The sequence below is a fragment of the Lissotriton helveticus genome, chromosome 3_1, assembly GCF_964261635.1.
Source record: "Lissotriton helveticus chromosome 3_1, aLisHel1.1, whole genome shotgun sequence".
Taxonomy (NCBI): Eukaryota; Metazoa; Chordata; class Amphibia; order Caudata; family Salamandridae; genus Lissotriton; species Lissotriton helveticus.
The window spans coordinates 1,838,077,709-1,838,103,799 of record NC_136061.1 but is presented as its reverse complement, the minus strand read 5'-3'; the positions used below and the strand labels follow the sequence as shown (position 1 = coordinate 1,838,103,799).

The following is a 26,091-nucleotide window of genomic DNA, read 5'->3' as shown; positions in this document are numbered from 1 at the left end:
TAACTGGACTTATTTGGACACAGTACTGAAACACTATAACACGAGGAACACATTTAAAAGGCCTATCCTTATAATGTATTAAACACCCTCGGCCAGAATCCTTCTTAATGCTAGGCTTACCTCAGAATTTAAAATAACAAGGGCCACAAGCCGGGGTTGCCCATTATCTCCTTTGCTATTTAATTCATATATTGAACCCCTGGCATGTTAGCTTAGAATGGAGAACAAATCAGCCCTTTTAATTACGATGCATGGGAAAAGAACAAATGTATGATGGTCACTTCCGATTATCGAATCGATGACAGAAAACTTTGGTACAGTGTCATGCGATTAGGTGAATCCCCTAAAGACAGAGGTAATGGCTTGGAATGTGGAGGAGGACAGCAGGCTCATAGAAATGGATTTGAAATACCTAGGATTAAAATCACCCAAGCCTTAGACAAGATGGCAGAATCTAATTTTAATAGGGTACTGGGAGAAACGAGTAAACTGCTAGCAAGCTGGTCGTATCTCCCATTAACAATATTCGGAAGAACAGATTTGAGAAAATTGATTATCTCACCAAAGTTTTTGCTCCTTTTTAACACTATTCCCCTGAATTTCAGGGGGGATGGAGAAACTGCAAGGGAAAGTAAATTCCTTCATCTGGGCATGAAAGGGGACAAGCAGTTCCCGGTAGAAGGTCTACGTATATGAGTCAGTGAAGGACTATGACAGCCAGAGTTTAAGTTGTGTGCATGGGCATTCCAGCTGGAAAACATCAGGTGCTTACTTTAAGGGTAAAATCTGAGAGTTGGCTCCTTACTTAAAATAATGTTGAAAGATGGGAGAATCAAAGTTCTTGTACAAATACAGGAACATGAAAAGTTATTAAAAAATTGAGATTAAAGTGCGATTAAAGGTTTTACAGGATATGGCACTCACCTGAGCACAGATAAGGCAGGTAATGGAGGCTCCTATTCTACATTAAATTTGCCCCCATTTGGGATTCACCGGACATCTGTGGATGATTAGTTAGCAATGTCCCTCAGGGAGAATAGAATATTATAGTGGGGCCAGCTCCTGCAGGAAAGGAAGTTATGCTCATGGGAGAGTCTGCAGAGGGAGCCATCTCTTGGTTTCAATATTTACAACTCAATAGATAAACACCGACTGTCAGGCTGAAAGATGGAAATACCAATGAGTTAGAAGAGCAATTGATAAATGGACAGTTACAAAAGAAAGAGGTCTCTTTAAAGTACTGGCTGATGCTGGAGAGTGCGGATTAAGACTTTGACCTACCAGAGGTGCGGGCAGGAGGATTCTACTGCAATCCCAAAAATTTAGGCAAGTATATTTGTCTATTCTTTTAAGCACAGTAAGGAGTGCAAAGGAACCATCTGTTTTCACTTCACAGGACTCTGAAAAAGATCTCAAAACTGGGAGAAGGACATTCAACAGTCATGTGTACATTTAAAATGGATGAAAACAACACCTCCGTAAGAGGGTTCTGGGTATGGGCATCGTTGTCCGGATGGAAGGAGGGGGCAGTGACTCTACAAAGACAGTGCCTCGGGATTTATTCTGTCCTATGATCTAAGGTTGTTAGCTCGAGGTGAACCAGGTGAATGAGGACAAAAAAGAAAAAAAATGCAAAAGTAAATATATATGTGTAGATTTCCTCAATGCGAATGTGAATCGGCTCCAAACAGTAGCAGTACAAATACAGGTAAAGTATAGGGTTAGGATTAGAACAGAATAAGAGGCTCATACAAATTTGCTAGCAGCCTTCCCGATGGAGTTGCAATACCTATGTAGTATGAGGACCAGTCTAAGGGCCCTAACAGAAAGAACAAAGAATAAAAAAGAGAAAATCTAATTTAAAATGGTAAAATACGGGGATGGAACAGAATAGGTAGCTCCTTAGCAATCACTCAGATACAATCCAAATGTCTATGGAGCCAGAGGATTTTTAGCTTCTTTTGTTAAAGTTTGAAAAGCATGCTGTGATCTGGAAAAAAGCAAATTCCAAAATTCTTGTGGTGCTGCCTTAGAATAATTGCCTCATATTGCATTCTTTTGTAAAAGTAGGTGGAGCAAGGAAGAAGGGACTGAGCATCTCTTGATCGTCATTGGCCACCATAGACTTTCACTTTTTGCATTAAGTGAGAGTCAATATATATAGGACTTTGAGACTGATGCATACTGTTTTATATTGTTGTCTAGCTTCTATGGAAAGCCATTGAAGTGATGTTAGGAATGTGGTAATGTGGCTGAATATCTTGCAATCCAATTTGGGGTGGGCAGAGCTCGCTGAACTTTACTTCACAGAATCCAGTGGATTTATAAAAATCTCTGCAGAGTTCCGCCAATGGGCGGGAAAAGGCATGTTGCACTGCTTGCACTGCGTTTTAGTGATTGGAGCGTGTTCCACGCTGAAAAGTCAAAATAAACGGAACCACGAGGCAAGCCAGAGGGCACAGCTACTCAGGTTGATTTTGCTGCTGCTCAAGTAGATTTTCTACTCAAGAGGCGGCCTTCTGATGGAGCAGTCGCAACCATTCGTGATTGTCCACATTGGAAAAATCTCGCCAGATATCCTGCTAGCAACCGAAAATCAAGCTAGGGGAGTCAAATCTCACTCGCTCTCACCAATTTACCAATTTGGTCTGCTCGTGAGAATAAACTCCGCCATGTGGCAATTAATGGAACACCGGATTACAAGAGTAACGTGGATTCGCCAAATGTCTGCCAATTCCTTCGGCAGAATGGAAAATTTTGGCCACCCCTAAATCCAATTGAAATGGTTATCAGCATTTAGTAATACTCTAGGGGTGATGTAGATAGACAGTATGAAGGCCTGTAACAAGATAATTCCCATAATCCAGGGTAGAAAGAACCAGTGCCAGACTTACCGACTTTAGTCCAGGTGACAAATGAATTGTCTGATGACCCTGATTAGTTTAGATTGAGTGTGTAAACCTTTACCCACTGCAGAGACTTGTTTTTTGCAAATTAAGGTTATTGTCTAGAAAGAGACCAAGGAGTTTAGCTTTGCCCACAATGCTCTCTTAAGGTGGAAAAAGCTACAGGACTCAAATCCAAGAATGGATTGATAGTTTATATTTATTGGGTGAGAGTGACATTTAGCTCACTGTCAAAGTTAGTGGCTAGACCTTTTACATATTTTGGCTGTACATCTCATTAGGTGTGAAAACAGCTGATGTAGAGAACAGTGAAGAAGCATACGCATGTGCTGGAGACTGGGAGTATGACTTTCATTTATGACTATTGAGTTTTAGACTGTTTTTCTTCCCACACATGTCTCCAAGACTCTCGAGCCAGGGAACAAGAGGAAAAACATAATAAGGCCTTACACATGTAGATACATCCGACATGAGCACCGAAATGGAAAGAGATGTTCTGACCATAATCATTAGAGGAAGCAAGCAGATGATGAAGCAGCATAGATAGGAAGTAATCTTGATACATCCTCAGATTTGAAAATCATTTATCAATAGTCAGCTCTTGATTAATAAGGAAGGACTATATACAGTTACATGGTTTAAGTTTATGTTTGTTTTATATGTCATCCTGAACATATATATTCAATATTGAACACATTATTTGATGAAGTTCAACATATCCTTCAGTGGAAATTTGAAACACATTCGTAGAGTGTCCCTTTTGGTCATTCAGTGACTTTGATAGGTAAACCATTATGCATGGTATGTCAAATAATATATGCATTAATCATGAGAATGAAGGTAATATAAACTCCTGCTATCTTTTGTTAAGTATGCAGTAATATCCCCTTAAAATATATCAAAAATCTGTAGGTGTACTCATTTTCAAACAGTGTTGACAAAAAGAGAGACAAAGTGAGTATATGAGTATGTGTTTCTGTGTAGTGGATAGTCTGTGTGGCTCATATGTGTGTGCAGGTCATTAATAAGCAGTGCTGAAGACAGTCCATGCATGCTCTTTTTAATGCTTGCAATGATTATGATTGAAAAGAATGTGTCCTTGGTAAAGTAAGTAAAATCTAACTATGATAAGAACAGACTGTGAAAGACGGAAGAAAGTCTTATGTCTTCATTACTAGTGGCTCTTTGTTTTTGGATACCTGCACAAGCACTTGTTGTGAAGGGATTGAGATTGTAAATTGTACGGTAACTAAGTGACTCCCAATAGATTCTCCAGGTAAATTTTGGCAGTTCAAACCTGCCAAAATTTACAGTGGCAAAATGCCTAGTAAGTACTGAAACTTATGGGTTTTTGTGTGGAAAGCACCATAATCTGAATGTTATGGCTCATTTCAAAGGCTAAATCTTAAATAGACTATTGATCTGAATACAAGTTTAGGTGTGTTGGACCTGGCCCTTTTTGCAGGGGTATCCCGAAACGTTTTGCCTTCCTTCTATTTTTCTGACCCTCTTTTTGTTAAATTAAGGACTCAGGGCACTTTACTACTGCTAACTAGTGCTAGACTGCATGTACTCTCTTCTTGATACGATTGGTTTACACCTGTTAGGCATACTTATTTACTTGTAAGTCCCTAGTAAATTTACAGGCCCATGTACCCAGGGCCTGTACACTAAATGCTACTAGTGGACCTGCAGCACTGCTTGTGCCACCCACAAACGTAGCCTTTCAAACCTGTCTCAGGCCTGACAATGCAGGATCTGTGAATAACATTCACTGCCACTCTGATTTGGCATTTAAAACTACTTGCCAATACTTACAAATACCCTTTTACTACATGTAGGTCACCCATACGGTAGGCCATAGGTAGCCCCATGTATAGGGTGCTGTGTAAGTAATAGTTAGGGCATGTGTCTTTGTTGTGTGGCATGTCCTGGTAGTGACGGCCTATTTTGTTTCTCACTACTTTGAGGCCTACTCCTCTCATAGGCTAGCATTGGTAATTCCCTGATATATGTTTAAGTGGTAATCCATGATCTGAAGGGAGTAGCATTGCCATGTTTGGTATGTTTGGAAAAGTGGAGATAAATCTTGATTACTGGTATAGTTGGATTTTAACTTACTATTTTAGAAATGCCACTTTTAGAAAGTGTGCATTTCTCCGTGTTTACGACTCTTTATGCTTTGCAGCCTGATTCCAATCCATGTCTAGGTCTGTGTGAAAGCTATACTTTCTGCATACTTTTCAGACAGCCATTACGCAGGAAGGGTTGGGTGTGACAGGGTTACATCTGCATTTATCTACATACTAATGGTCTTCCTGAATTGTGAGAGAGAGGGGCGTTCACAGTTTACATTTGTATAGGCTGTGTCATGTTCCCAAACAAAGGACTGACTTGCCCCCTACTGGTGCCTGGAGCCAGGGTCGGAGTTGAGAGGGATTGTCGTACACTTCTAAGGTTTCCTTTGAAGTTCCAGCTTGAAAAAAGTCAATCTTGAGTATAACTGCAGGGGCTCTGAGCCCATATTTTCAGAGCACTTTTGGAACTGGAACCGAACCTCTATCAGAAGGACTGCTGCGCTGATCAAAGGACTCATCTGGATGGTTCTTCCGCTGTTGTCCTGCTGCCTGCTACTTCTTGGGTGGCCTAAAGGACTCACTGGATTGCTTTTCTGTTTGTTGCTCTGCTGCCAGTTGCTCCCTGACTCTGTCCTACACAGGCAAAGCGTTGCTGCCAGCAGAGATCACCATTGGAGCTACTTGCCTTGTAGTGCTGGTCTGCCTGTCTACTGCTTCCTGCTTTTGCTCCCACGTTTTTCCCTTGGACTGGTGACTGCCCAGAATTGGCTGTGGGACTCTGAGTCTGGTCTCTCAAGTCAACTGCAATTAGTGTGTGTTGAGCGTAATGTTATTGGCACCCCTCCTTCTTTCGGGCAGTATGTGCGGAGTGCTTCGTTCTGGGTAAACCTGGAGTACTTCCATCAAGGCACTGTTAACCAGCGTACGGTGAGCACTCTACATTGCTGCCAAGATTGGAAGGACCAGCGGATTTAGGTGTACCCAGGATGCATCAGCTCGTCTTGAGCGCTTCAGAGCCGATCAAGAGCAGCACCGGTGCAGATTAAAGGCACCGCTGTGAGAAGGCGCGGCCTCAGCATCTCACAGCAGAGCCCCGGCATTGACAAGAAGCCCAGCAACCTAAGAGTAGGCCAGGCACCCAAGATCAGAGTGTGCAGTGAGCTGACAATATGGGCCCACTTCCAGGGCCCGCTGACATCCACAGAGCCCTGAGGAATTCCCAGACTGAGGAGTTCCCTGCACAGATACTGTTGCCCAGGCCAGAAGAGAAATCAGGGATTTCTGTGCCAACACGTACTGTGTTGAAGCAGCTGCACTGTGTGCTCAAGGGCAGCTGCATTTTAGTGAATCCTACACACTGGGGACATAGTGAGACCTCCCTGCTGACAACTACAGTTGCGCCCCCACTTTAGCTGGGAGTATGCAATTTGGGGGGCATTGACTTGAGTTTCGCCACACAGGGTGAGACCTCAAAGTAGGGCCCAACTTGTGTTTGAGGAAAATTACTAAAATTACCATATCACTTGCAGAGCCTGACTGGCCATAGTGGGCATCAGGCGTTTCCCTGGTAGGCTGCACAGGTGGGGGCTGGTTTTGCAGCAGTGGGGGCCAGTTTTGTTACTGGGGGACGGTTTTGCTACGATGCTGCAATATAGGCCTTAGTAACAAAATCACACTTTCTCCTACCCCTCTATCGGCTGGTCCGACAAAACTGCCAGGGTTGCTTTGGGCTCCCAGTTTGTCCATGATCACTTGTAGTAGGGGTACATGTGCTCCTGCAGCATAAGTGTTGTGATTACATGACACCATTGCACCAGGGCTCCCAAAGAATACTGTAACCCTGCTAATAGGGGCGCAGGGGTTTCTGTGTCCATGTGGGCTTATTGTTGCTGAGGTTTCTGGTGGTATTTCGTGTTTTCTGCATTACTGGTGATATTTGGTGATGGATGTGTCATACCTCTAACCCAGGGGTTTCCAACCTTTTCTGCAATCAGAGCTACTTACAATCAGTGAAGATTGTTGTGAGCTACTGATGGCCAAATAACTTGCGCATTGTTACCAGGTATCCCCTCGCTTAGATTAATTGACTTTAAACCTAATGTCATATGGAGCCCGATACTATGATTTGAACAAAATACTATGAGTAAGGGTATTAGGATAGGGTTACCATTTGATGGACAAATAACTTGCGCATTGTTAGATATCCCCTCGCCCCAATTAATTGACTTTAACCTAATGTCATATTGAGCCAGATACAATGATTTGAACAAGATACTATGAGGAAGGGTACTAGGATAGGGTTGCCATGTGTATCAGTGAGTGCATAGTCTGTGGGGATGTATGAACATGTGTGTTAATGAATGGGGTATATGAGTGTGGGTGACTGAGAGCCTGTGTTGTATGTACTTGTGACAAGGACATATCTTTCACCATATGTGGGACCGTTATATGTACAACACAAATATACAACCATTTTTTTGCAGGAGAAATTTAAAGAGCAATGTTCTGAAAAAATGCTGATATAAGGAAATTTTTTTTGCACTTGACGAAACATTTCTCTGCGCTTTAAATTTAACCAATTTAACCAATTTTAAAATAATGGCTGTGTTTTTCAGTTATAAATCTAGCAGCATGTCTACCAGTCACTCGGAGAAAGATGCTGTCTGTTAATGGGACATTTTGAAATGGGAGAAAATTAAACTTAAAAGTTAACTTAATGTTTATATGTATTAATAAAACTCATCATTTTAATTCTCTCCCATGTGAAAGTGTCTTTACAAACAGCAGGCATATTACATCCTAGTGGCTTGTATACATGGTGCCATATTTATAACTGGAAAAGACAGTCAATTGTTTAAATGTGAGGAATTTTAAAGTGAAGAAACATGCTTCATAAAACATTAGTACTTAATTGGCTTAATTTGAAGTAGAGAAATATATGAAGACAATGTTTCATAGAAGCATTTGTTCACTTTAAATTTCTACAATTAAAATAATCATAGCTTTTCCTTAACTTTAAAAGGAAAATGCAACACTTATTCATTGGAGGTCTCAGTAAAAAATGAGCTCAACGCTGGGAGCTACCCAGAAGGTTTTTACACCATGGACTGGTTGGAGACACCTGCTCTAACATAACTCTTGCATTTCATGCCCTGATGTTATACTGTATGCCATTTTTCATTCTGCCATTGTCAGGATAATGATTCTAGTATTGGCACAATATGCACAGTATTTATGATACATGTTGTTTTTGGTCTATGTTTATGTACAATATAAACTATATATTTATATAATCCTGTGTGGAGTCTCTTTTGTGGTGTATTCATTGTGTTCTTGGTGTGAGTGTGTTGCGCAAACGCTTTACACATTGCCTCTGATAAGCCCACCTCCTCTGCGCCAAGCTACCAGTGGGTGAGCACAAGTTATCTTTGGTGTGTAATTGACTTGCTCCAACTAGAGTCATGGGTTTTTGGCTTGCTTAGGCGTATACACTAGCCAACCAGAAACCCCATTTCTAACAAGGTGTTATAAATTGCCCCTGATAAATAATGATAACGTGGGGTATGTCATTTATCAGATGCGATAAATAACACCTATTACGAGTTTAAGGGAAATAACATGCAGATCTTGGTGTTTAAAGCAGCTCATTCCAGATGATATGGTAAATACCCTATGTTTTCCCCTGTTAAATTTCAGCAGGTTTGAACTGCCTAAATGAAACAAAGGCTGAGTAATTTACCACAGCAATAAGTATTGGATGCTTTAAATACCTTCGAACTCATAAATTCGACCCATGAATAAAAAGGGGTTAACGCATGAGTCTAAATATTACAAGCAACTTGTAAATAGGCCCAATATATTTCGCACATATTCCTTTCTGATTCCGAGGTATCAGATTTTAACAGGTATATTTATTGCATTATGAACCCAGCCAATCGTAATGAGGGCCCCCATCTCTTATTGTAATATCGAATCAGATTAAAAATAAAAGGCAAAAAAACATACACAAATCGGTTGCGTCGCTGCAGTACAGTTTTTTGATGACTCAGCCAAGACAAACTGCCCGTTGATGTAACTGCAGGTGTAAGCAGTACAGTTAGCTTTGGAATATGGGATCCAGGTCTCACCAGGCTGGAATGAAAAGGAGTACAGTAGGTAATATATATGTTTTTAAATGTTTGAATTTTTTGACTGAATTATCCTTTACATATGTTTTACAGTCAGGGATGAAAATAAAACAAAAGAACATTTTAAGAAACTATAAGAAGTTGATAGTTTTTATAAGTATTATAGCAAGCACGAATGTTACACGTACAATGAAATTACTACAGTTAGCATCATAATGCTTTCCACATTAAGTCAAACAAGGTATATTAAAGAAGAAATAGCAAAATAGTTTATCTCGACAAATGTCATAGAAAGTGCTAAATAAAAAACTGCAGGAAAAATACAAAGTAAATCCTACTGTAACTGCAATAAAAAAAAAGTGAGATCAATTCCATAGAGTAGCCTTGATACACTTGCTCCCAGGAAACCGAATAACCACTGGGTTTAATAACATAAGGTTAAAAGGCATTTTTCTATTCGATCTGCATTACAACTTAATTAACACGGGTTTAAGATATTTCCTTTTATAAAGAAAGATATACAAAAAATAGCAAATACATACAAGATTGTAGAGATATAATATCACAGTAACAACAACTAGGCATTTCTCTCTGATGTTCTAATTTTAGGAAAGGCCTGCTCTTCCTTTGTGAGAATAACTCCAATACCCGCATTACGAGTGGCCTGTATTTTTCCGATCCCTCCAAACACTCCTGTTTGCATAGTGAAGGAATTGCGAGGTATATGGTAATTGCCACTTCACCTGTAATTTTCCCTAGGTAAATTTCACCATGTGAAACCAGATAACATTTACTGGGGAAAAATGAGAGATCAATACCCGTACATGTAGATTTTACTTTGCGAAACTGGTAATATGAGTTTTTGTTTGCACCTGTGAAATTCCCATCCCTAAGGCATTTGGGGCCATATTATCAAGCAAGGGCAATACATTATCACCGCTTTTATCGGACGGAAAATGCCCATTATCGCCGCTTTAGTTTCCTGCCGATAAAAGTGGCGATAATGTATCGCGCTTGCTTGATAATATGGCCCTGAGTTTTAAAAGGTGTGATAATTAGCACATCCTCCATGGACCACTGGAACAAGAGACTAGGGGGCACATGCATCAACCATTTTCCCGGTTGCAGCCGGGCCGATTTGTACAATCAGCCCATTTGTGACAAGTAAAATGCTATTTCCGATGCATCAAGCCCAAATTGTGATTCCCTTAATGCGATGCATCATGCATTCGTAAATTGCGTTTTTGCTTCAAGTTGATGGAAAAATGCATAAAATTGCATTTTCTAAGTGCCATGTAGTGCACACAGATATGTGTGCGCCACATGCGCATACATGTCAAATCAAATTTTGGGGTGCAGCAGGGCAGCCTTTTGGCCCCCTAGAACCCATAGGAATGAAATGAAAGGTATTCCTTAATAGCGAGTATCAATTTGCGAGTCGCTATTAAGGCTTTTGTAGGAAACACAATTTTTTTTGTGATTTGCATGCATAAGGAATTGTGATTCCTAAATAGCGATTCCCTAAAAATCGCTATTTAATAAAGTTGTGGATTTTGACTCATTTTGATAGGAGCATAAACTCTGACAGATATATTCTCCAATCCTGCAATTCAACTGCTTCCTGTTCAAAGCAAACATTACATAAAGCTAAGGGCCTCATTTATGTGTTTCAGGCCTTCCTGCTGCGCTGCCCTACGGCAAAAGAAAAGGGCAGGAATGCGCTGTATCTATGGGACCCAGCACATTCCTGTCCTTTTCCCCTCTGCCAGTGCACAATGGGCTGCGGTGCGCCAACTCAGGCACCTTTGCACCATGGTGCAAAGGTACCTGCATTGAGGGGATGATTGTTTTTGTGCAGGAAGGGAACATTGCAGCACAAAAACATTCACCAGAGGCTTTTTCCTTTTTTTCTATGTGTGCTGCAGAATACAGCTCACATAGAAAAAGGAAAAAGGAAAAACAAGGAGAAATTAGGACATTTCTCTTCTTTGTACCATTTTGCGTCTGAATCAGTGTCAAAATGCCATGGATTGTGCTAGGAACGCCCCCAGCAACACCCATTGCACGCCTCTTTAACATTAAAGGGGACTATATTTATGAGGCAGCATTAAGCTAAAATCAGCACCAAGATTACTCGGAGAAATAGCTACAATACCCTATCAAACGTCTTTTTGGCATCTAATGTTATCGTAACGGTATCAGAAGAAGTTGTCTTTGCTTTTTCTACGACATGGCACAGTAGTAGTGTGTTGTTGTTACTACACATATGGCTCTTCATAAAACCTACCCGGAATGACTTCTTTATTGCAGTAAGTAAGGTTCTAGTCATTTAGATAAGATTTTGGTGGAAAAGTTCCCATCTAAATTTATTAGCAAAATTGGCAAAAGGTTTCTAGCCACTGTTGGGTCCTTAAACTCTTTCAGGAGCACTACTATAGTGGCTGCACTCATGGTTCCTGAGATAGAGCCAAAGGCCACAAAATGATTGAATAGATCTACAAGTGTGAAAGTGAGAGAGGACGTATATGATTTGAGGAAATGTCCAGTAAAACCATACAGTACCCGGGCCTTGTTCGATTTCAGGGTTTTGATTGCTGCAGTTATCTCTTCTGTACTGAATGCCAAATTAAAGGCCTTTTTATTCTCCTCAGAGATTTTAAGTAGATGTGTACCATCTAGGTATGCCTTGAACATTATGTTAGAGGTCTGGGAATCATCTTTGTTTAGTGACTCGTAGAAATCTCTAAACACCTCTAGGATCTTTTGTGGGGTTGTGTACATCACATTTGTCTTATCCTTAATCAACGTGATGCCCTTTTGATGTTGTTTGTGTTTTAGATAGGACGCAAGCATTTTCCCCACTTTATTTGCCTCACATAGTTTCAAGCCTTTATATTTATTAATCAAAACCCTTCCTTTCTCACTCAATATCCTGTTGTATTCATGCTTCCTTTTTGTTAGTAGGGCGAGTGTAGAGGTATCCACGGGGGCCACGTGGCGTACCTCTAGCATCTTTATTTCTTGTTCCAAAATGAGTTTTGCTTGTATATCTATTAGATTGCCTCTAACCATTGATTAAGTGCATCTCAGAAAGTGGCGGGAGAAATTACTGCACTAATGTAGTTAAAATGTTTTTTTTCTATAGTGTTCCTGGATACAGTATCTTTGAGGGATTCGTCATTAAAATGCCAAATCTAACAGGTTAGATTAACATAGATAGGATATCTGTTTGGTCAATGAGGTGCAGGTGAGAGTTAGAGATGGGGAGATAATCGAGTACGATTTGTGTGGATTAGAGAAAAAAGAATAATCTCTGGTATCAGGATATTTTAGTATCCAACAGTCTCGTAGATGGAATCTGAAGCATGATTTGAGGAGCAGATTTGGTGCATGGAATAAGGATTTTGACTGCCTGTCTAAAGTTGTGTCTAGGGGGAGGTTGAAGTCGCCGCCCATTACAATCATTTTGTCAACCGAGATGTGACTCAGTAGTGCAGTTGAGGAATCCTTGAAGTCTGAGTCATCTATGTTTGGCCCATAGACATTGATAACATGGAAAGACTTGTCAGTTTTTGTAAAGTTTTTTGAGTGTCCAGCTTCTTGCGGTGTCTATTTGATGAGGTTCTATAGTCAGACCTGATTTTCTGGAAATCAAAATCACCACGCCTTTCTTGTTGTTGCCGGGAAACAAAGAACTCCTCTTCTCCATATATTCTCAAAGAAAGCTGCTTTATTAGGTACAATAATAGTTTCTTGTAATAAAACCATTACTTAGGTTTAAATAGATCTAAAACATTTTCGTTCGATGGGGTGATTACATTCCTTAACATTCAGTGAGATCACCTTCAGATTTATTGAGAGAGGAGAACTAGCCATAATGTAGGAATGCATGTATAGTCTGGTGATACATGAACAATGGACCGACCTAGGCTATAGAATGTCTCCCAGGGGGCGACGGTTCACACAAATCTGGTTGACCCAGTACCTGTGTAATCATACTCCTTCAATATAAATGGGGTAATATGTCACATATGAGGATCAGTGTAGGAACACTCTGCCACCAGTGAATAGGAAAAGTTAGATAAAAAGGTTGGCTTGCCATGTCATAGAACTTGTGTAAGGCAAAAATGAAGAAATTCAAATACTTAATACAATGTAAGCACTAAAAAAGTAACCATCCAAAAGACCCACCAGCACTCCTATCCCACTTCTACCACTAAACAGAGGAGAGACAACAGCAGGAAAACATCCCAGTGGTCACAGAGGTAATGTAATAGTTCTAATATGGTGTACATGTGGTTCTAATGATCTAAAGAACAATAAGCATAGTGACACAAATTATAGGTGATTAAACATCTGTCAGAACATTTACGAGCTTTCTACAATACGTATCTAACTCAGTATTGAGAAGAAGGTTATGAAAGTCAAGTAACTAGGTTACTTAATATAAGGAAACCAAATGGGCCGGTAGCAAAATAAGAAGTGTAAGACAGTAGTCACAAATCTAGATAAGGATGATACACTGACCAGAGCAGGTAATATTAATAGACCACACTCTCTAAGGACTTGTACAGCATTAATAAGTATCCAATGTGCTTGGACGCACATCTTAGAGCGTGGGAAAGCAGAAAACAACAAATCTAAGTATGTTGTTATGTTATATCGAAAGAATATTACATTATGTGTGCCAGACATATTTATTAGTACTGGAACACTAATCAGAACATCAGAGCAGAATTAAATGCAACAGGTACACTTATCTGCCTGTAACAGGATGGAAAACAATGATGTGGAACATACGGAAGTCAATAAGATCACAGATAGTGATTGACTGCTGTTATCAAAACTCTGCTTCTCTGGAGGGTAATTGTGTTGGGTCTCCATGTTTAGACTACCTCTTTCATCCAAAAAGCCTGCAAGTATTATGATCAACACAAATATGATGTTTCACATCAGCATACACCGTACATTTTGCAGGGCCAGTAAAGAAGAACTGAAGGTTCAAGTTGCTGAGTCTAGGTTGATGTGCCGGAAAACCTTTCCTGGCATCCCCAGTTGATTTCGAGCAGTCCTGCAGGATGTAGTTTTTAATGGCCATTCCACAAAATGACATGTAGAGGGCATGTGGGGCTTCAGCACTTGTTGACCGCCTTCACAAATTTTATGGGCTTATTAGATTTAATTGTAAACCTGTCAAAGTCACACATTATGACCCTGGGAGGGAAGTCATAGATAGCCAGAAGGTTTTGTTGTGGCAGGACCAAAGTAACTAGGGTCACCACATTCCCGTACCTGTGTGTCTTATTCGACGATAGGTGTTCATGGGTCCTGCAAAGGAGGACGAATAGAAATGCGATGGTCAGATCAACAGGTGCGGTTCTTGATTTTGTCCAGAGGCTGGGCGCCAGGACCATGCAGGCCATGTTGAATATTTATAAGGCCAAGAGCATCACCAATGTGAAGTATGGCACAGAAATTTGGGGTTCTAATAATTGCACTGAGCTCCAAATGGTTGAAAATAAACTTTTAAGAAGCCTGCTTTCAGTCCCCCAATCTATATCCTCATACATAATCCATCAAGAGGTGGGCCTCGGCTATGTTACTGACTCGGTTAGAATGTCTCTCATTCTTAAATGAATCCCGATCTGGTCTAATCCTGATTTGGTGCTGAACAAAGAGATGAAACTAGATTTTATGGCTCTAGATAGGGCCAGTAGTATACCGTGGTTGAGACATTTGAAGATCACAGCTGACTTGCTAGGACGCCAAACCTTGTTTGACAACCCAGAAAATTTATGTAAAAAAGATCTTATGTGGGCCAAGACCTCATTTCTGCGTATAGTATCCCTAGACAGAGAGACCTTGGAATTATTGAAACCTACTGTCCATGCCCACCAGCTCCTAAAAACCTCCTATTCCAAGGAACCTTACCTGGACATTGTCACTAAGCCTCAACACCGCTTTCTCTTGACGAGACTTAGGTTTAATTATTTACATCTTTTGCTGGCTGACGCTTTAGGCTAGGCTAAGATAGACGACCTGGGTCCTTGCGCATGCAATTGTTTCTCTAAGCAGGATACTATCCATTTTGCCTGTTCTGCGATTTCTATTTATCTATACGCAGGCGGTATATCCTTCCAAGAACAAAGGTTTCCTGCAGGCTAGACCAGCTCTTTTATACCTGCAGAGTAACCCTTGGGAAATTTTCAGCATTGTAAAATTATTTTTTAGTTTTATATTGTTTGTATTGTTGATGGGTATTTTTAACACACTTTTATGGTTTTTAATAATAACCAAATAAAGTAATTATGACTGACTGACTGACATCTCAAATGACTTCACTGATGACATCAGTGATGACATCATCCAGTCACTGTTTTTAAAAAGTTTATGAGTGTTAAATATATATACTAAGATGTATTGGTGAATCAGTGGGTGTATGAGTGTCCGTAAGGATGACTCAGTGGGTGCATGACTGACAATATAAGTGAGTGATAAGGTGTCTCAGTGAATGTATAGATGAGTGACTGGTTGTGTAAATGAGTGTATCTGTCTGTCAGTTGATGTTTAAATGTGTTAGTGGGAATATGAATGGCTATATGGGTAATTGATTGGTTGCCTGATTACCTCTATGGTTGTTTGATTGCCTGCGTATGTGGGTGAGGAGACGTGTGACTGCCAGTATGGACGAGTGAGTGGGTGAGTCGGTGGCCATATGAGATACTGTGTGCATGTCTGAGAAGCTGCATGGGTGAGTGAGTGTCTGTATGGCTGTGCCAGTGATTGAGTGCATGTGTCAGTATGGGCAAGTAACTGGGTATGTGAAAGGCAGTATAGGTGAGTGACTATATAGATGAGTGTGTGCTTCTGGCACTAACTGTATAGGTGAGTGAGCATGTGTTACTATTTGTATGAGTAAGTATACGGGTGTGTGTGTTACTGTTTGGGTGAGTAAGTTGCTCTGTGCCTAACTGCGTGGGTGAGTGTCTAGGAGTGTAAGTAGGTCTATGGCTGTATGGGTTTATGAGTGGATATGTCAATGGCTGTATTAGTGAGTAAGTGGGTGTATGAGTAGCAGTATGTGTAAGTGATAGGATGTGTTTGTATATCTATGAATCAGTGAGTGGGCATGTAAGTAGTGGTATGGCTTTGTGAATGGCTTTGTGAATGGTTGTGTGGGAGTGGCAGTGGGTGTATAAAAGATTCTAATGGGGTGTAAGTGACTGCATCACAGATGCTGTGATAACTGATGTCATCAGTGATGTCTTTTGAGATGTCATCAGTGATGTCGTCAGTGATGTCACTGACCATGTCATGAGTTATGTAATATGTGAGATCATAAGCAGTGCATTGCGGATGTGCGAGTTATAGTTAACTCAGGTAACTATAACAGCTGAATTTCTCTGGTTTTGTACCAGTGAAATGTCAGCCTGACTATAACGTCCCTGTAACTTTAGTTTTTTTTTTACAGAATTTGTAAGTTTTTTTTAATTCTATTTGCTAACTATAACATCCTTGTAACCTTTGTTGTGTTTGCTAACTGTAAAAAAACTGTATCCTTTGTTTTTTGGTAAATTTCTAAGGTTTTTTTCAAATTGTATTTGCTAACTATAAAGTCCATGTAACCTTTGTTTTTTTCAGTGAATTTTTAAGGTTTTTTAAATTCTATTTGCTAACTATAACGTCCCTGTAACATTTGTTTTTTTTCATTGAATTTCTATGTTTTTTTAACTAGTTATCGTGTTTGCAGAGTTGTGGATGGAGGGGACAGGGCCTCCAACCAGCTCTCAGGAATCCCCATGTGTAGGACTTACATGGGGTAGCAGGAGGGTTATTTGACACCTAAGGTCCCTCAGGAGTAAAGTGGACTTCCTCCCCCAACCATTAGTGCATCACGAGCGGAGCTGCATTTACAGAGTGGTGGAGACAGTGGGCATGGCCTCCAAAGTCCGCGTAGCCATTCCGCTGTGTGGAACTTACTGGGGGTAACAGGAGGGGTAGTTGGCCACTAAGGATGTCCTTGAATCCCAACTACTTCTCCTGTTACCTTCAGTAAGTTCCATACAGTGGGATTGCTGAGACATTGTAAGAGGCCAAGCCCCCTTTCTCCACCACTCTGCAAATGCGCTTCATGGCACACTACTAGTAGGGGTGTGAAGTCCCCGTGGCTCTTGATGGGCCTAGGGGGCCAACTAGCCTTCCTGTTATCTCCAGTAAGACCCACAGAGCTGGATTGTTGAGAGGTGGTCAGAGGCCACAGTCCCTTTCTCCACTATTCTGCAAATGCGCCTCCTGGCATACTGCTGCATGGGGGATGAAGTCCACTTTAGTCCAGAGGACCTCAGCAGGCAAGGGGACCTCATCCCCTGACCAGCAGTGCACCAGGAGGCACGTTTGCAGAGTGGTGGAGAAAGGGTTCATGGCCTATGACCACCTCTCAGCAATCCCTCTGTGTGGGGCTTACTGGAGCAAACAGGAGGCCTTGTTGGCTGCTAAGGACCCTCAGCAGCCAAGGGAACTTCACCCCCCAACTAGGAACAGGCCTGAAGGCACGTTTGCAGAGTAAAGCTTGAAAATGGCAAAAACATGGTACAATTACTTTTGCAAAGAGTTGCAAAAAAATCAATTTTGTGTCACAGAGAAAATATAGGCAAGTAGAATATTTTGTTTTTATTGAAGATACAGCATATCATTAAAACAGATGTTTGTAAAATACATTAACTGGAATAGAAAGAGAGCAATTAATCTGACAAGTTGATCCAAAATTTAAAATCAGTATACAAGCATTGGTTAGATTATAAAAACAGAATTTATTAAAGACCGGTAGTAGGAGAGAAAGAATTAGCAATATTAACCACCAAATCCCTTCTTAAACGCTGGGTGTTACCAGATGTGAGATCCAAAAGCCACCATCTAGCTGGCTCCCAATTTTTCCTAGCTCATTGCACCTACGATGGTTTTGAATGACAGCCAGGTTCAACCCATAAGAAACTCAAACTCCTGCCATCAGGACACAGGATCTGAAACCTCGTTCTGAAGTTAAACCCGAGCAATCACCAGGCTGGTTGAGGTTCTCCCAAAGAAGAAGACCCCTTAGTCAGCTGAAATATTATACCCATGACCATGGACGTCATTTGGGAACAGTCAGGGGTCACATCGGTGTCCTCTAGCTTGTACCCTACTATTCATGGCACTTCCTTGGAGCACCCATTGCCTCAAAGGGGGCAAAATTACTTTAAAGGCCAACTGAGCAATACATAACATTTATTCCTGAAGATGTGGTTGACAAAAAGTCAAGGAACTACTAATTTCTGTTGCAAATGCTAAGAATAATGACTATTAAGTGACCAAAATATCTTTATGAAATAAACAAAATAAAATGTCAAATTTCTTTTCATCAACGACCATGACATATTGTACAGGATCTCACATGTTCCTCTAACAGCATGTTTAAACAATATAAATAGTGAGAACTGGCTACCTGTTTAAACATGGTTCTGCTTATTAATGGAAAGCTATACTTACATGTGAATCTGTCCATTTTTTGGCCCAAAGCCTGCAGTACATCATGTCCGGTGAGCAGTAGACCCACTCATCCACATTTACAGCTATTTGGCCAGAATGGCAAGCATGATGGTCCCACAGGACATCAGCTTTGTTGATGATAGATCCATCAATCTACCTGGGGGCTTAAGAGACAGGTAATATCTTGCGGTGTGGCTTGCCTTACAGCATTAAACATGCACACAAATCAAATCCCCAAAAAATCACACACAATGAGCCTACTCCAGGGAAGGAAAATCTGGCTGTTGTCCTGAAGTATCAGCTGCATTTGGTGAAAAGCTGTGTGTCTCTGGAGGACACAATATGAACTAATGCTATTCTTTCTCAAAAGTCTGCTAAACTCTAAGGTTGTTTGGAAATGGTGGTGGATATCTCTGCACATTTAGGTATACATTTTAGTGGTAAATGTGGAAGGGACCAAGGGCAGAGAAAGGGAAGTGGGGATAAATTACTACTAAATGAGTGGGGCTTAGGTAAGTATTTGGGAGGGTTCATACTAATACAAAACAAACACCCACGAAAGAGTAAGAACATTGCAATGTGCAAATACACCTCTAAATTTACCACAGCCCTAAAGGTGTGAAATCAGGCTCAAGTTACTTGATCACAGCCTTGAAGTATGCCAAGCACCACAGATGGACAACCACTGGTACTGCTACTCATTCACATAGAAAGGAATGAAAGCAGATAATTAAAATAACACCCCATTGGAAATGATTTTAAATAAATTAAACTAGTTTTGCAATTCGAATTGTATATATATATATATATATATATATATATATCTTTAAGTGATAAATAATGGATAAATATTGATTATTTTGTTCAAATAATGATAAATATAATTTATAAAATACAACTGTTTTTAAAAAGATTAGAAATATTTTACATGTATTAATCTAAAACTTTTAGCCAAGTTTACCTAAATAAAAAGTAAAAATATTAGTGACCCGGAGTATTTTTTTAAATTACAGTTTAAAATGCAATATTTATATATTGAATCAATATTTTACAATTATTGTATCATTTAAAAAACATTTAATTTGAGGAGTTAACATGAAACATTATTTTATTATTTTCAGGATAATAATTAATAATAATAATTTACAGTTATAGTATGCATTAAAAGAATAATACTCTTTAATAATTCTCCCTTCACTTTTGCATAGGGAGTTCTCCATCTCGCTGATCTCTACCAACAGGTGAAAAGTTACTACTGGTAACTTCACTCTCAAAAATTCTGTTGTTGGAGGCAGCCCCCCCTCATTTGAGATGGTGAGCACGTTAGTCAACGCCATGTGTAAATCTCATCTCGAAAATGGTGAGCAGCTACAGGTATCAGACTGCCTGATCCGTAACTGCAGAATGACTGAAATGTTTTTCATAGGTTTACTCCCTCCCATTTTCTGGCCAGGAAAAAACAAGTGGCACTGTTTGCACAATAATTCTCTTTGCTATCCCATGTTAATCAAATTAACCCCAGCTATTTTTGTCATCTCTACAGTTAATGAATATTTTACTAACATATGCTTGTCAGAACATTACTTTCATTCATCCAGTAGCAAAGCCTTGAATAGGGCACTCTAATAATGGCATTTAGATGGGAGTTCCCATCAACATCTTCAATGAGCCCAAAATACAACAACCAGACACAGACCAATGAAAGAGGATGCAGTCTATGTCTCTGTGTATAACACAGACCATTACATGATCAGTTTTGCTATTCTGAAAAAAAGAATTGCAGCAGTTGCGGTGGACATGGGTCGTGGGTGGGGGGGCACTGGCGTGTCTCATGGGGGATCATTCGGGGAGTCAAGTGGTGCTGGTCACGCTAGAGGGAGCATAATTAAAAAAATAAAACTTACCTTCAGGCCGGGTCCAGCGTCTCTGCTCATGCTCTCCTGTCTCCGACTCCAGGAACAGGTAGCAGGCAGCCAGACTCCCTTCCCTAGGCCAATCCCAATGCTGCAATGCAGCATTGTAGTTGGTCTTAGCGCAGTGACACGGCGCTCAGCCAGGGGCTAGAGGGGTGGGCATGTTCTCTATGGTGGCTGTAATATAGCCTGCATGGAGAAGGAAAAAGTGCACATGACTGGTTTGGGCGGCCCGAGAGGTCCAACCAAACAGCCATTGTGCACTTTGGAGTGGGCAACCACTCCTCCCTTGCGCTGCTCCAAAAGCAGAGCACAAGCCACGCTCACCTGCCCGCCCGCAAACTCATCTGTTACCAAGTAAATATTAAACTGTGAACTGAAGGTCTAAAACATTTTCAATTTCCCAAAAATACACACTCAGTAAGAGAAAGGTAACTTTAAAGATAAATATAGGACTGACAACATAATGACAACACTAGTTGATGCAAGCTCTTTATATACAGTGATAAATTACTGTGCAAAGAAAAATTGCCACAGAAACGTCCAGCTAAGAAGCACCAAGGCCCAAAATAACAGACCTGAAAATACACAAGAATCTCCAGAAGACAAAAATGTAATTAGATCGAAAAAATCATTTAAAACTCATAAGATGATAGACCACAAACTCTTGAGAACAGTTCAACAAATATATATATATATATCTCGAATACTCCACTTGCCACTGCCACTGGCCCTTCAGTCAGAAAGAATGGAGACCGGACCACAGGTAAAGTGCAAAAGAGTCTGTTTATTCACCCCTCAGTATGACGGCCATTACGCGCTTCGGCTCCGAAGAGCCTTGATCACATGTGTCTGTTTGCAGGTGTGTGTGTGTGTGTGTGTGTGTTGTATATATATATATATATATATATATAAAAATATATATATTTTCATATTCAATAGGAAACCCTAAAAGTGAAAAATATGAAGAAACAGCATTCAACTATACAACGATCCACCAGCAAAACACTCTCCATTGTATTAATATCTCACCATTCAAATCAATTCTGCAGTCAACGTAACATGCAGTATATGCTTAATCACTGTCAATACAGGTGGCCCTGACCCCAGCATGCACTTATGAGCATCACTTGCAATGCCACCACATTAAGTGGTCCCTCCATCACTTAGTGCTCCATAAATATCAAGACAACTCAACCAGCATATAAATAAGAGAAACCAAAATGGATATGAAGAAAGAACAATGTAGCCAAATCATAGATCTCCAATGTTGCCAATAACATATCCGAAAAATAGCAAACAGGGTGCTAGCAGTTTTGGGCTTCCATGGTATTGACCATGGTGTCTGTTGTATTACAGTCACATCCCCATACATCCAATTCCAGAATTTCTGACCACCTCCTCAAAGGCTCCAGATCATACAGAACACCACAGCCAGGCTCATCCTGGACCTCTCCAAATGAAGACAAATCACCCCTCACCTTAGTGACCTCCATTGGCTACCCATCCAGAAGAGATATCAGTTCAAGATCCTCATGCAAGCATACAAGGCTCTACACAACCAGGGACCTTCATACATTAACCACTAACTGAACTTCCACAGGCCCACAAGACAACTGAGCTGTGCCTGACTCACCCTCACACATACACCCCATTGCAGCCACAGTGGGGGCTGCTCTGTCTCCTAGATCACCGCCAAAACTTGGAACAACCTACCCCTCTACCTCCGAACAGCACCCTCCATGGTGGTTATCACAAAGCGACTCAAGACCTGGCTATTTGACAGAGACGCAGCACTTTCAGCACCCAGATACCCCTAAGGGTGACAGATGTACAAATACTGATTGATCAATTGATGGATGTCATTCTGTCTAGTGCGTGGACCAGTCTTTGCATTATTTCACATCCGGTAATCCTGCGCCCCCTGATCTCGTATTTGCCTTCAACACTTTACGAGAAATGCATGCACGCTTTCCCGCCAAGTGAAATGGTCTGCGGCTGATTGGAGGCATTTCATAACTATCGCAGGTACTTAACTGGCTATGTCTGAAATACATATCATAATCTTGGTAAGACATTTACGGCCTGATTCAGAATTTGCTTGATGGGATACACCATCACAAACATGATGTATATCTGGGAAACAACCTTTATAATGCAGTCATTATATCGCACTACTTTTACATAGCAGTCATTGCATCGCGACATCCTTTACATTGCATGTCATTACAACGCATACCATTACAATGCATAGTACCCTTACACTATCCGACACTTACCCTACTGTTGCACTCACTGGAGTTAGTATAGTCATTTTTACCCCTACACTATCCAACACTTACCCGACAGTTGCACTCACTGGAGTTAGAATAGTAATTTTCACCCCTACACTTTCTAACACTTACCCTACTGTTGCACTCACTGGAGTTAGAAAAGTAATTATTACCCCAATACTACCTAACACTTACCTTAAATGCAATGTCATGGTATGCATTGTAATGGTATGCATTGCAAAGATATAATGCAATGGAATGGAATGCCTTGTAAAGGTAGTTTCTGAAAATGTTGTGTAATGGCATGCTATGTAAAATAATGCGTTGTAAAGGATGTTGCGATGTAAAAACTGCTTTGTAAAGGCATGCATTGTAAATGTATGCATTGCAATGTGATACATTCTGTATATCCTTTCTGCTGTATTAAAAGTTTCATTGGATATAAAGGAACTTTCATTTGGTGGTCAAGATGTCCGTCATGTTTGTGAAGGAGTAACCCTGTCCGCCATACTTGCAAACAGGCCGTTAGTTGTTTTACTGCTGCTACCCTACCTAAAGAGGATATGTAAGGTTTCTGCCATCCGCTTAAATCTGTAGCAAGATTGTTAAAGAGTCTGGGGTAGATAGAAATTGTGGCGCTTCAGTGTGATAACAATTCCCAGGTATATCATTTTCTCCTTCACTCAGTTCAATGGGGTATCTGTCACAATGTGATCTCTAACTGCTTGTCACAGAAGGCATTTAGTAGTAGTAAATAAGGACTCCTAACTTTACTACTAAATTGACAAAAAATCCTAACTTTACGACTTTCGGTATTCACAAAAGGCACTTAGTAGTAGTAAAGTTAGGAGTCCTAACTTTACTACTACTAAATGACTTCTGTGAATACCAAAAGTAGTAAGTTTAGGATTTGATCTCAGTTTAGTATAGTAAAGTTAGGAGTCTTAACTTTACTACTACTAAATACCTTCTGTGAATACCAAAAGTAGTACATTTAGGATTTTAGCTCAGATTTGTTCTGAGAATCGGCACCATAGTCCTTGTTTTTGCTCCATCATCTAGTATAATGCACACTGATTTTTATAATAGCCGTCCATCCACAACAGCGAGTGTGGGCTCAGATCCTGCTCCTGTAAGCACCTCAAAGGAAAGGTCAACGTACTCTGCTGAATGTTGTTTTTTAGCATATAGAAACAGTATGGTCATAGAGATTTTCCTGCAATTTGCCGTTTAGCTGATGTGTAACACTAACCTTACATTATTCACAGCTTGTCGATTTTAAGAAATATTTGCATTTGAAGTTAAGAGCACTAAAGGCCTGTACACCTCACATATATCTGCAGGTTTGTAAGCTTTATGCATAAGAGTTATATTGGCCCCTGTCATTGTGAGTGTTATCGCGCAAGCCGAGAAAGGAGTTAAATATCTCTACAAGATGTGGAATTAGCTCACTGTTGAAATATTTATAAAAGCTATTATTCAGCCCATCAGGTACTGGTGCTTTGATTATACAGATTCGGAGGTCTGAAATCACCTTCAGGACCTCCTCAGGTGTAATCAGTTCCTCTATAGCATCACGATTAGCCATGGTCAAAACATGGAGTTTAGCACCCATAACAAAAGTATCCACCTTATTTAGGTTCACAGGTTCTTCTGAGTAACATGCTGGATAGTAATTCATGAATGTCCTTCTCTTATCCTCCTCTCTAGTAATGGGATTTCCTTGTTCCCCCATAATATGGGAAATCTCTTAACAGTTGCTTGCTGTCGTAATATCATAGCCAGGAGTAATGTCCCTTTTGTGGATGTATGACGTTACAACGCATACTTTTACTCCGCATACCATTACAACGCGGTATTTACAACGAATACCGTTACAACGCATAGCGCTTAGAGGTGCTGGATAGTGGTAAGTATAATTTTCTATTCCAACTCCAGTCCCCGTGGACACTAGGGAAGGTGTTGGATAGAAAATTAAACTTATTCCCTATCCTAGAGCGCCCCCCAGCGCAATGCGTTGTAATAGTATGCGGAGTAATGGTCGCGTTGTAGTGGTAGTGCGGAGTAAAAAATGCGTTGTAACAGGTGTATACCCCCTTGGGTCTGCCTTCTCATAAAAATTTAGGTTTTAGCATAACAAAGCTTTTTCAGATTTTCCATTGGCCAGGAGGGTAATCTGGCCCTTCAACACAGTTGTTTTCAGCAGAGAACCCACAGCTTTATCTTCTCCCTCTGCTAAAAAAAGCTCAGTTTCTTGATATAGGTTTTTAGGTTTTCTTTGTGTAACCCTTTCTGCTACACACTGTCCACTTACATGCATCCTTAAAAACATCCCAGAAAATTCTAAGGGCCACTTCTCCTTTGTCAATATTTTTAAATTAGTAGTTAACGGTGTCTCGTAGGGACTGGGTAATGAGTCTGTCTTTGACCAATAATTTATCAAATTCCAACCACCATTTATATTTGGTAGACATTGTTGTTTTTTAGTCTGCACCATTAGTTCCAAAACACACATACTAGAACCTGATGTCCCTGCTTTATTATGTGCTCGGAGGAGACAACTTATTTTTCCCAGACAAACAAAATGTGTTATTCTGCGTCTCAAGCAGAAAGCCAGAAGGATGGTGCTTTATTATTTAAACAGCATCCGTTTTGTATTTGGTGAGAGGCACTTCACACCAGAGGTATCATGTACACTGCAGATAGCTGTGACTGGGATGCTGTTGCAAGGTCCTCAACATTAATCCTAAGAAGGTAGATAGATGCACAGGCAGATGTATGAAGGCTTGCACACTCAGACCGAGAGTATTCGTTAATGCACTGATACCAGCTTCCTGAGACATTAAAACAAGGTATAGGTTAGATCATTCCAACTGCATCTGGCAGAAGGATACGCCCATCATGCCTTCGCTAGAGTAGGGGTACAAGTGATATATAGGAATAACATTAGAAACAATTAGTGATATATAGGAATAACATTAGAAACAGTTAACAGTATAAGTAGTTCTCCAGAGGGTTTCATGGAGACTCACTATGTATGGGAGCACCTCCTTTACCTCTCTTCAGATTTTATGTAATTTGACTGGAGCCTTCAAATCTCGTATTGTTGCAGGGACTATAATTAGTCTCTATTTTAGTTTTCCTTTTCAACTTGGCATCTTTTTAAAATGGTGGTTTGCACATATTTTTCACTAACAGAAAATGATGCCATGCACGTTTTCATTTTAGGTAGATGTTGTTCTGTAGTCTGCACTGTTAGTTCCAGGCTA

At 40.4% G+C, this 26,091-nt stretch overlaps 1 protein-coding gene across 1 annotated transcript in view; it reads right to left on the bottom strand.

The window, feature by feature from the left end:
• The window catches only part of LOC144824333 (uncharacterized), a 610,480-nt gene that overhangs the window by 54,779 nt on the left and 529,610 nt on the right, over positions 1-26,091 (bottom strand). Inside the window, exon 23 of the mRNA XM_078683450.1 lies at positions 8,990-9,115. Coding sequence (XP_078539576.1) covers positions 8,990-9,115 — 126 coding nt within the window. The remainder of the gene's footprint in view (positions 1-8,989; positions 9,116-26,091) is intronic.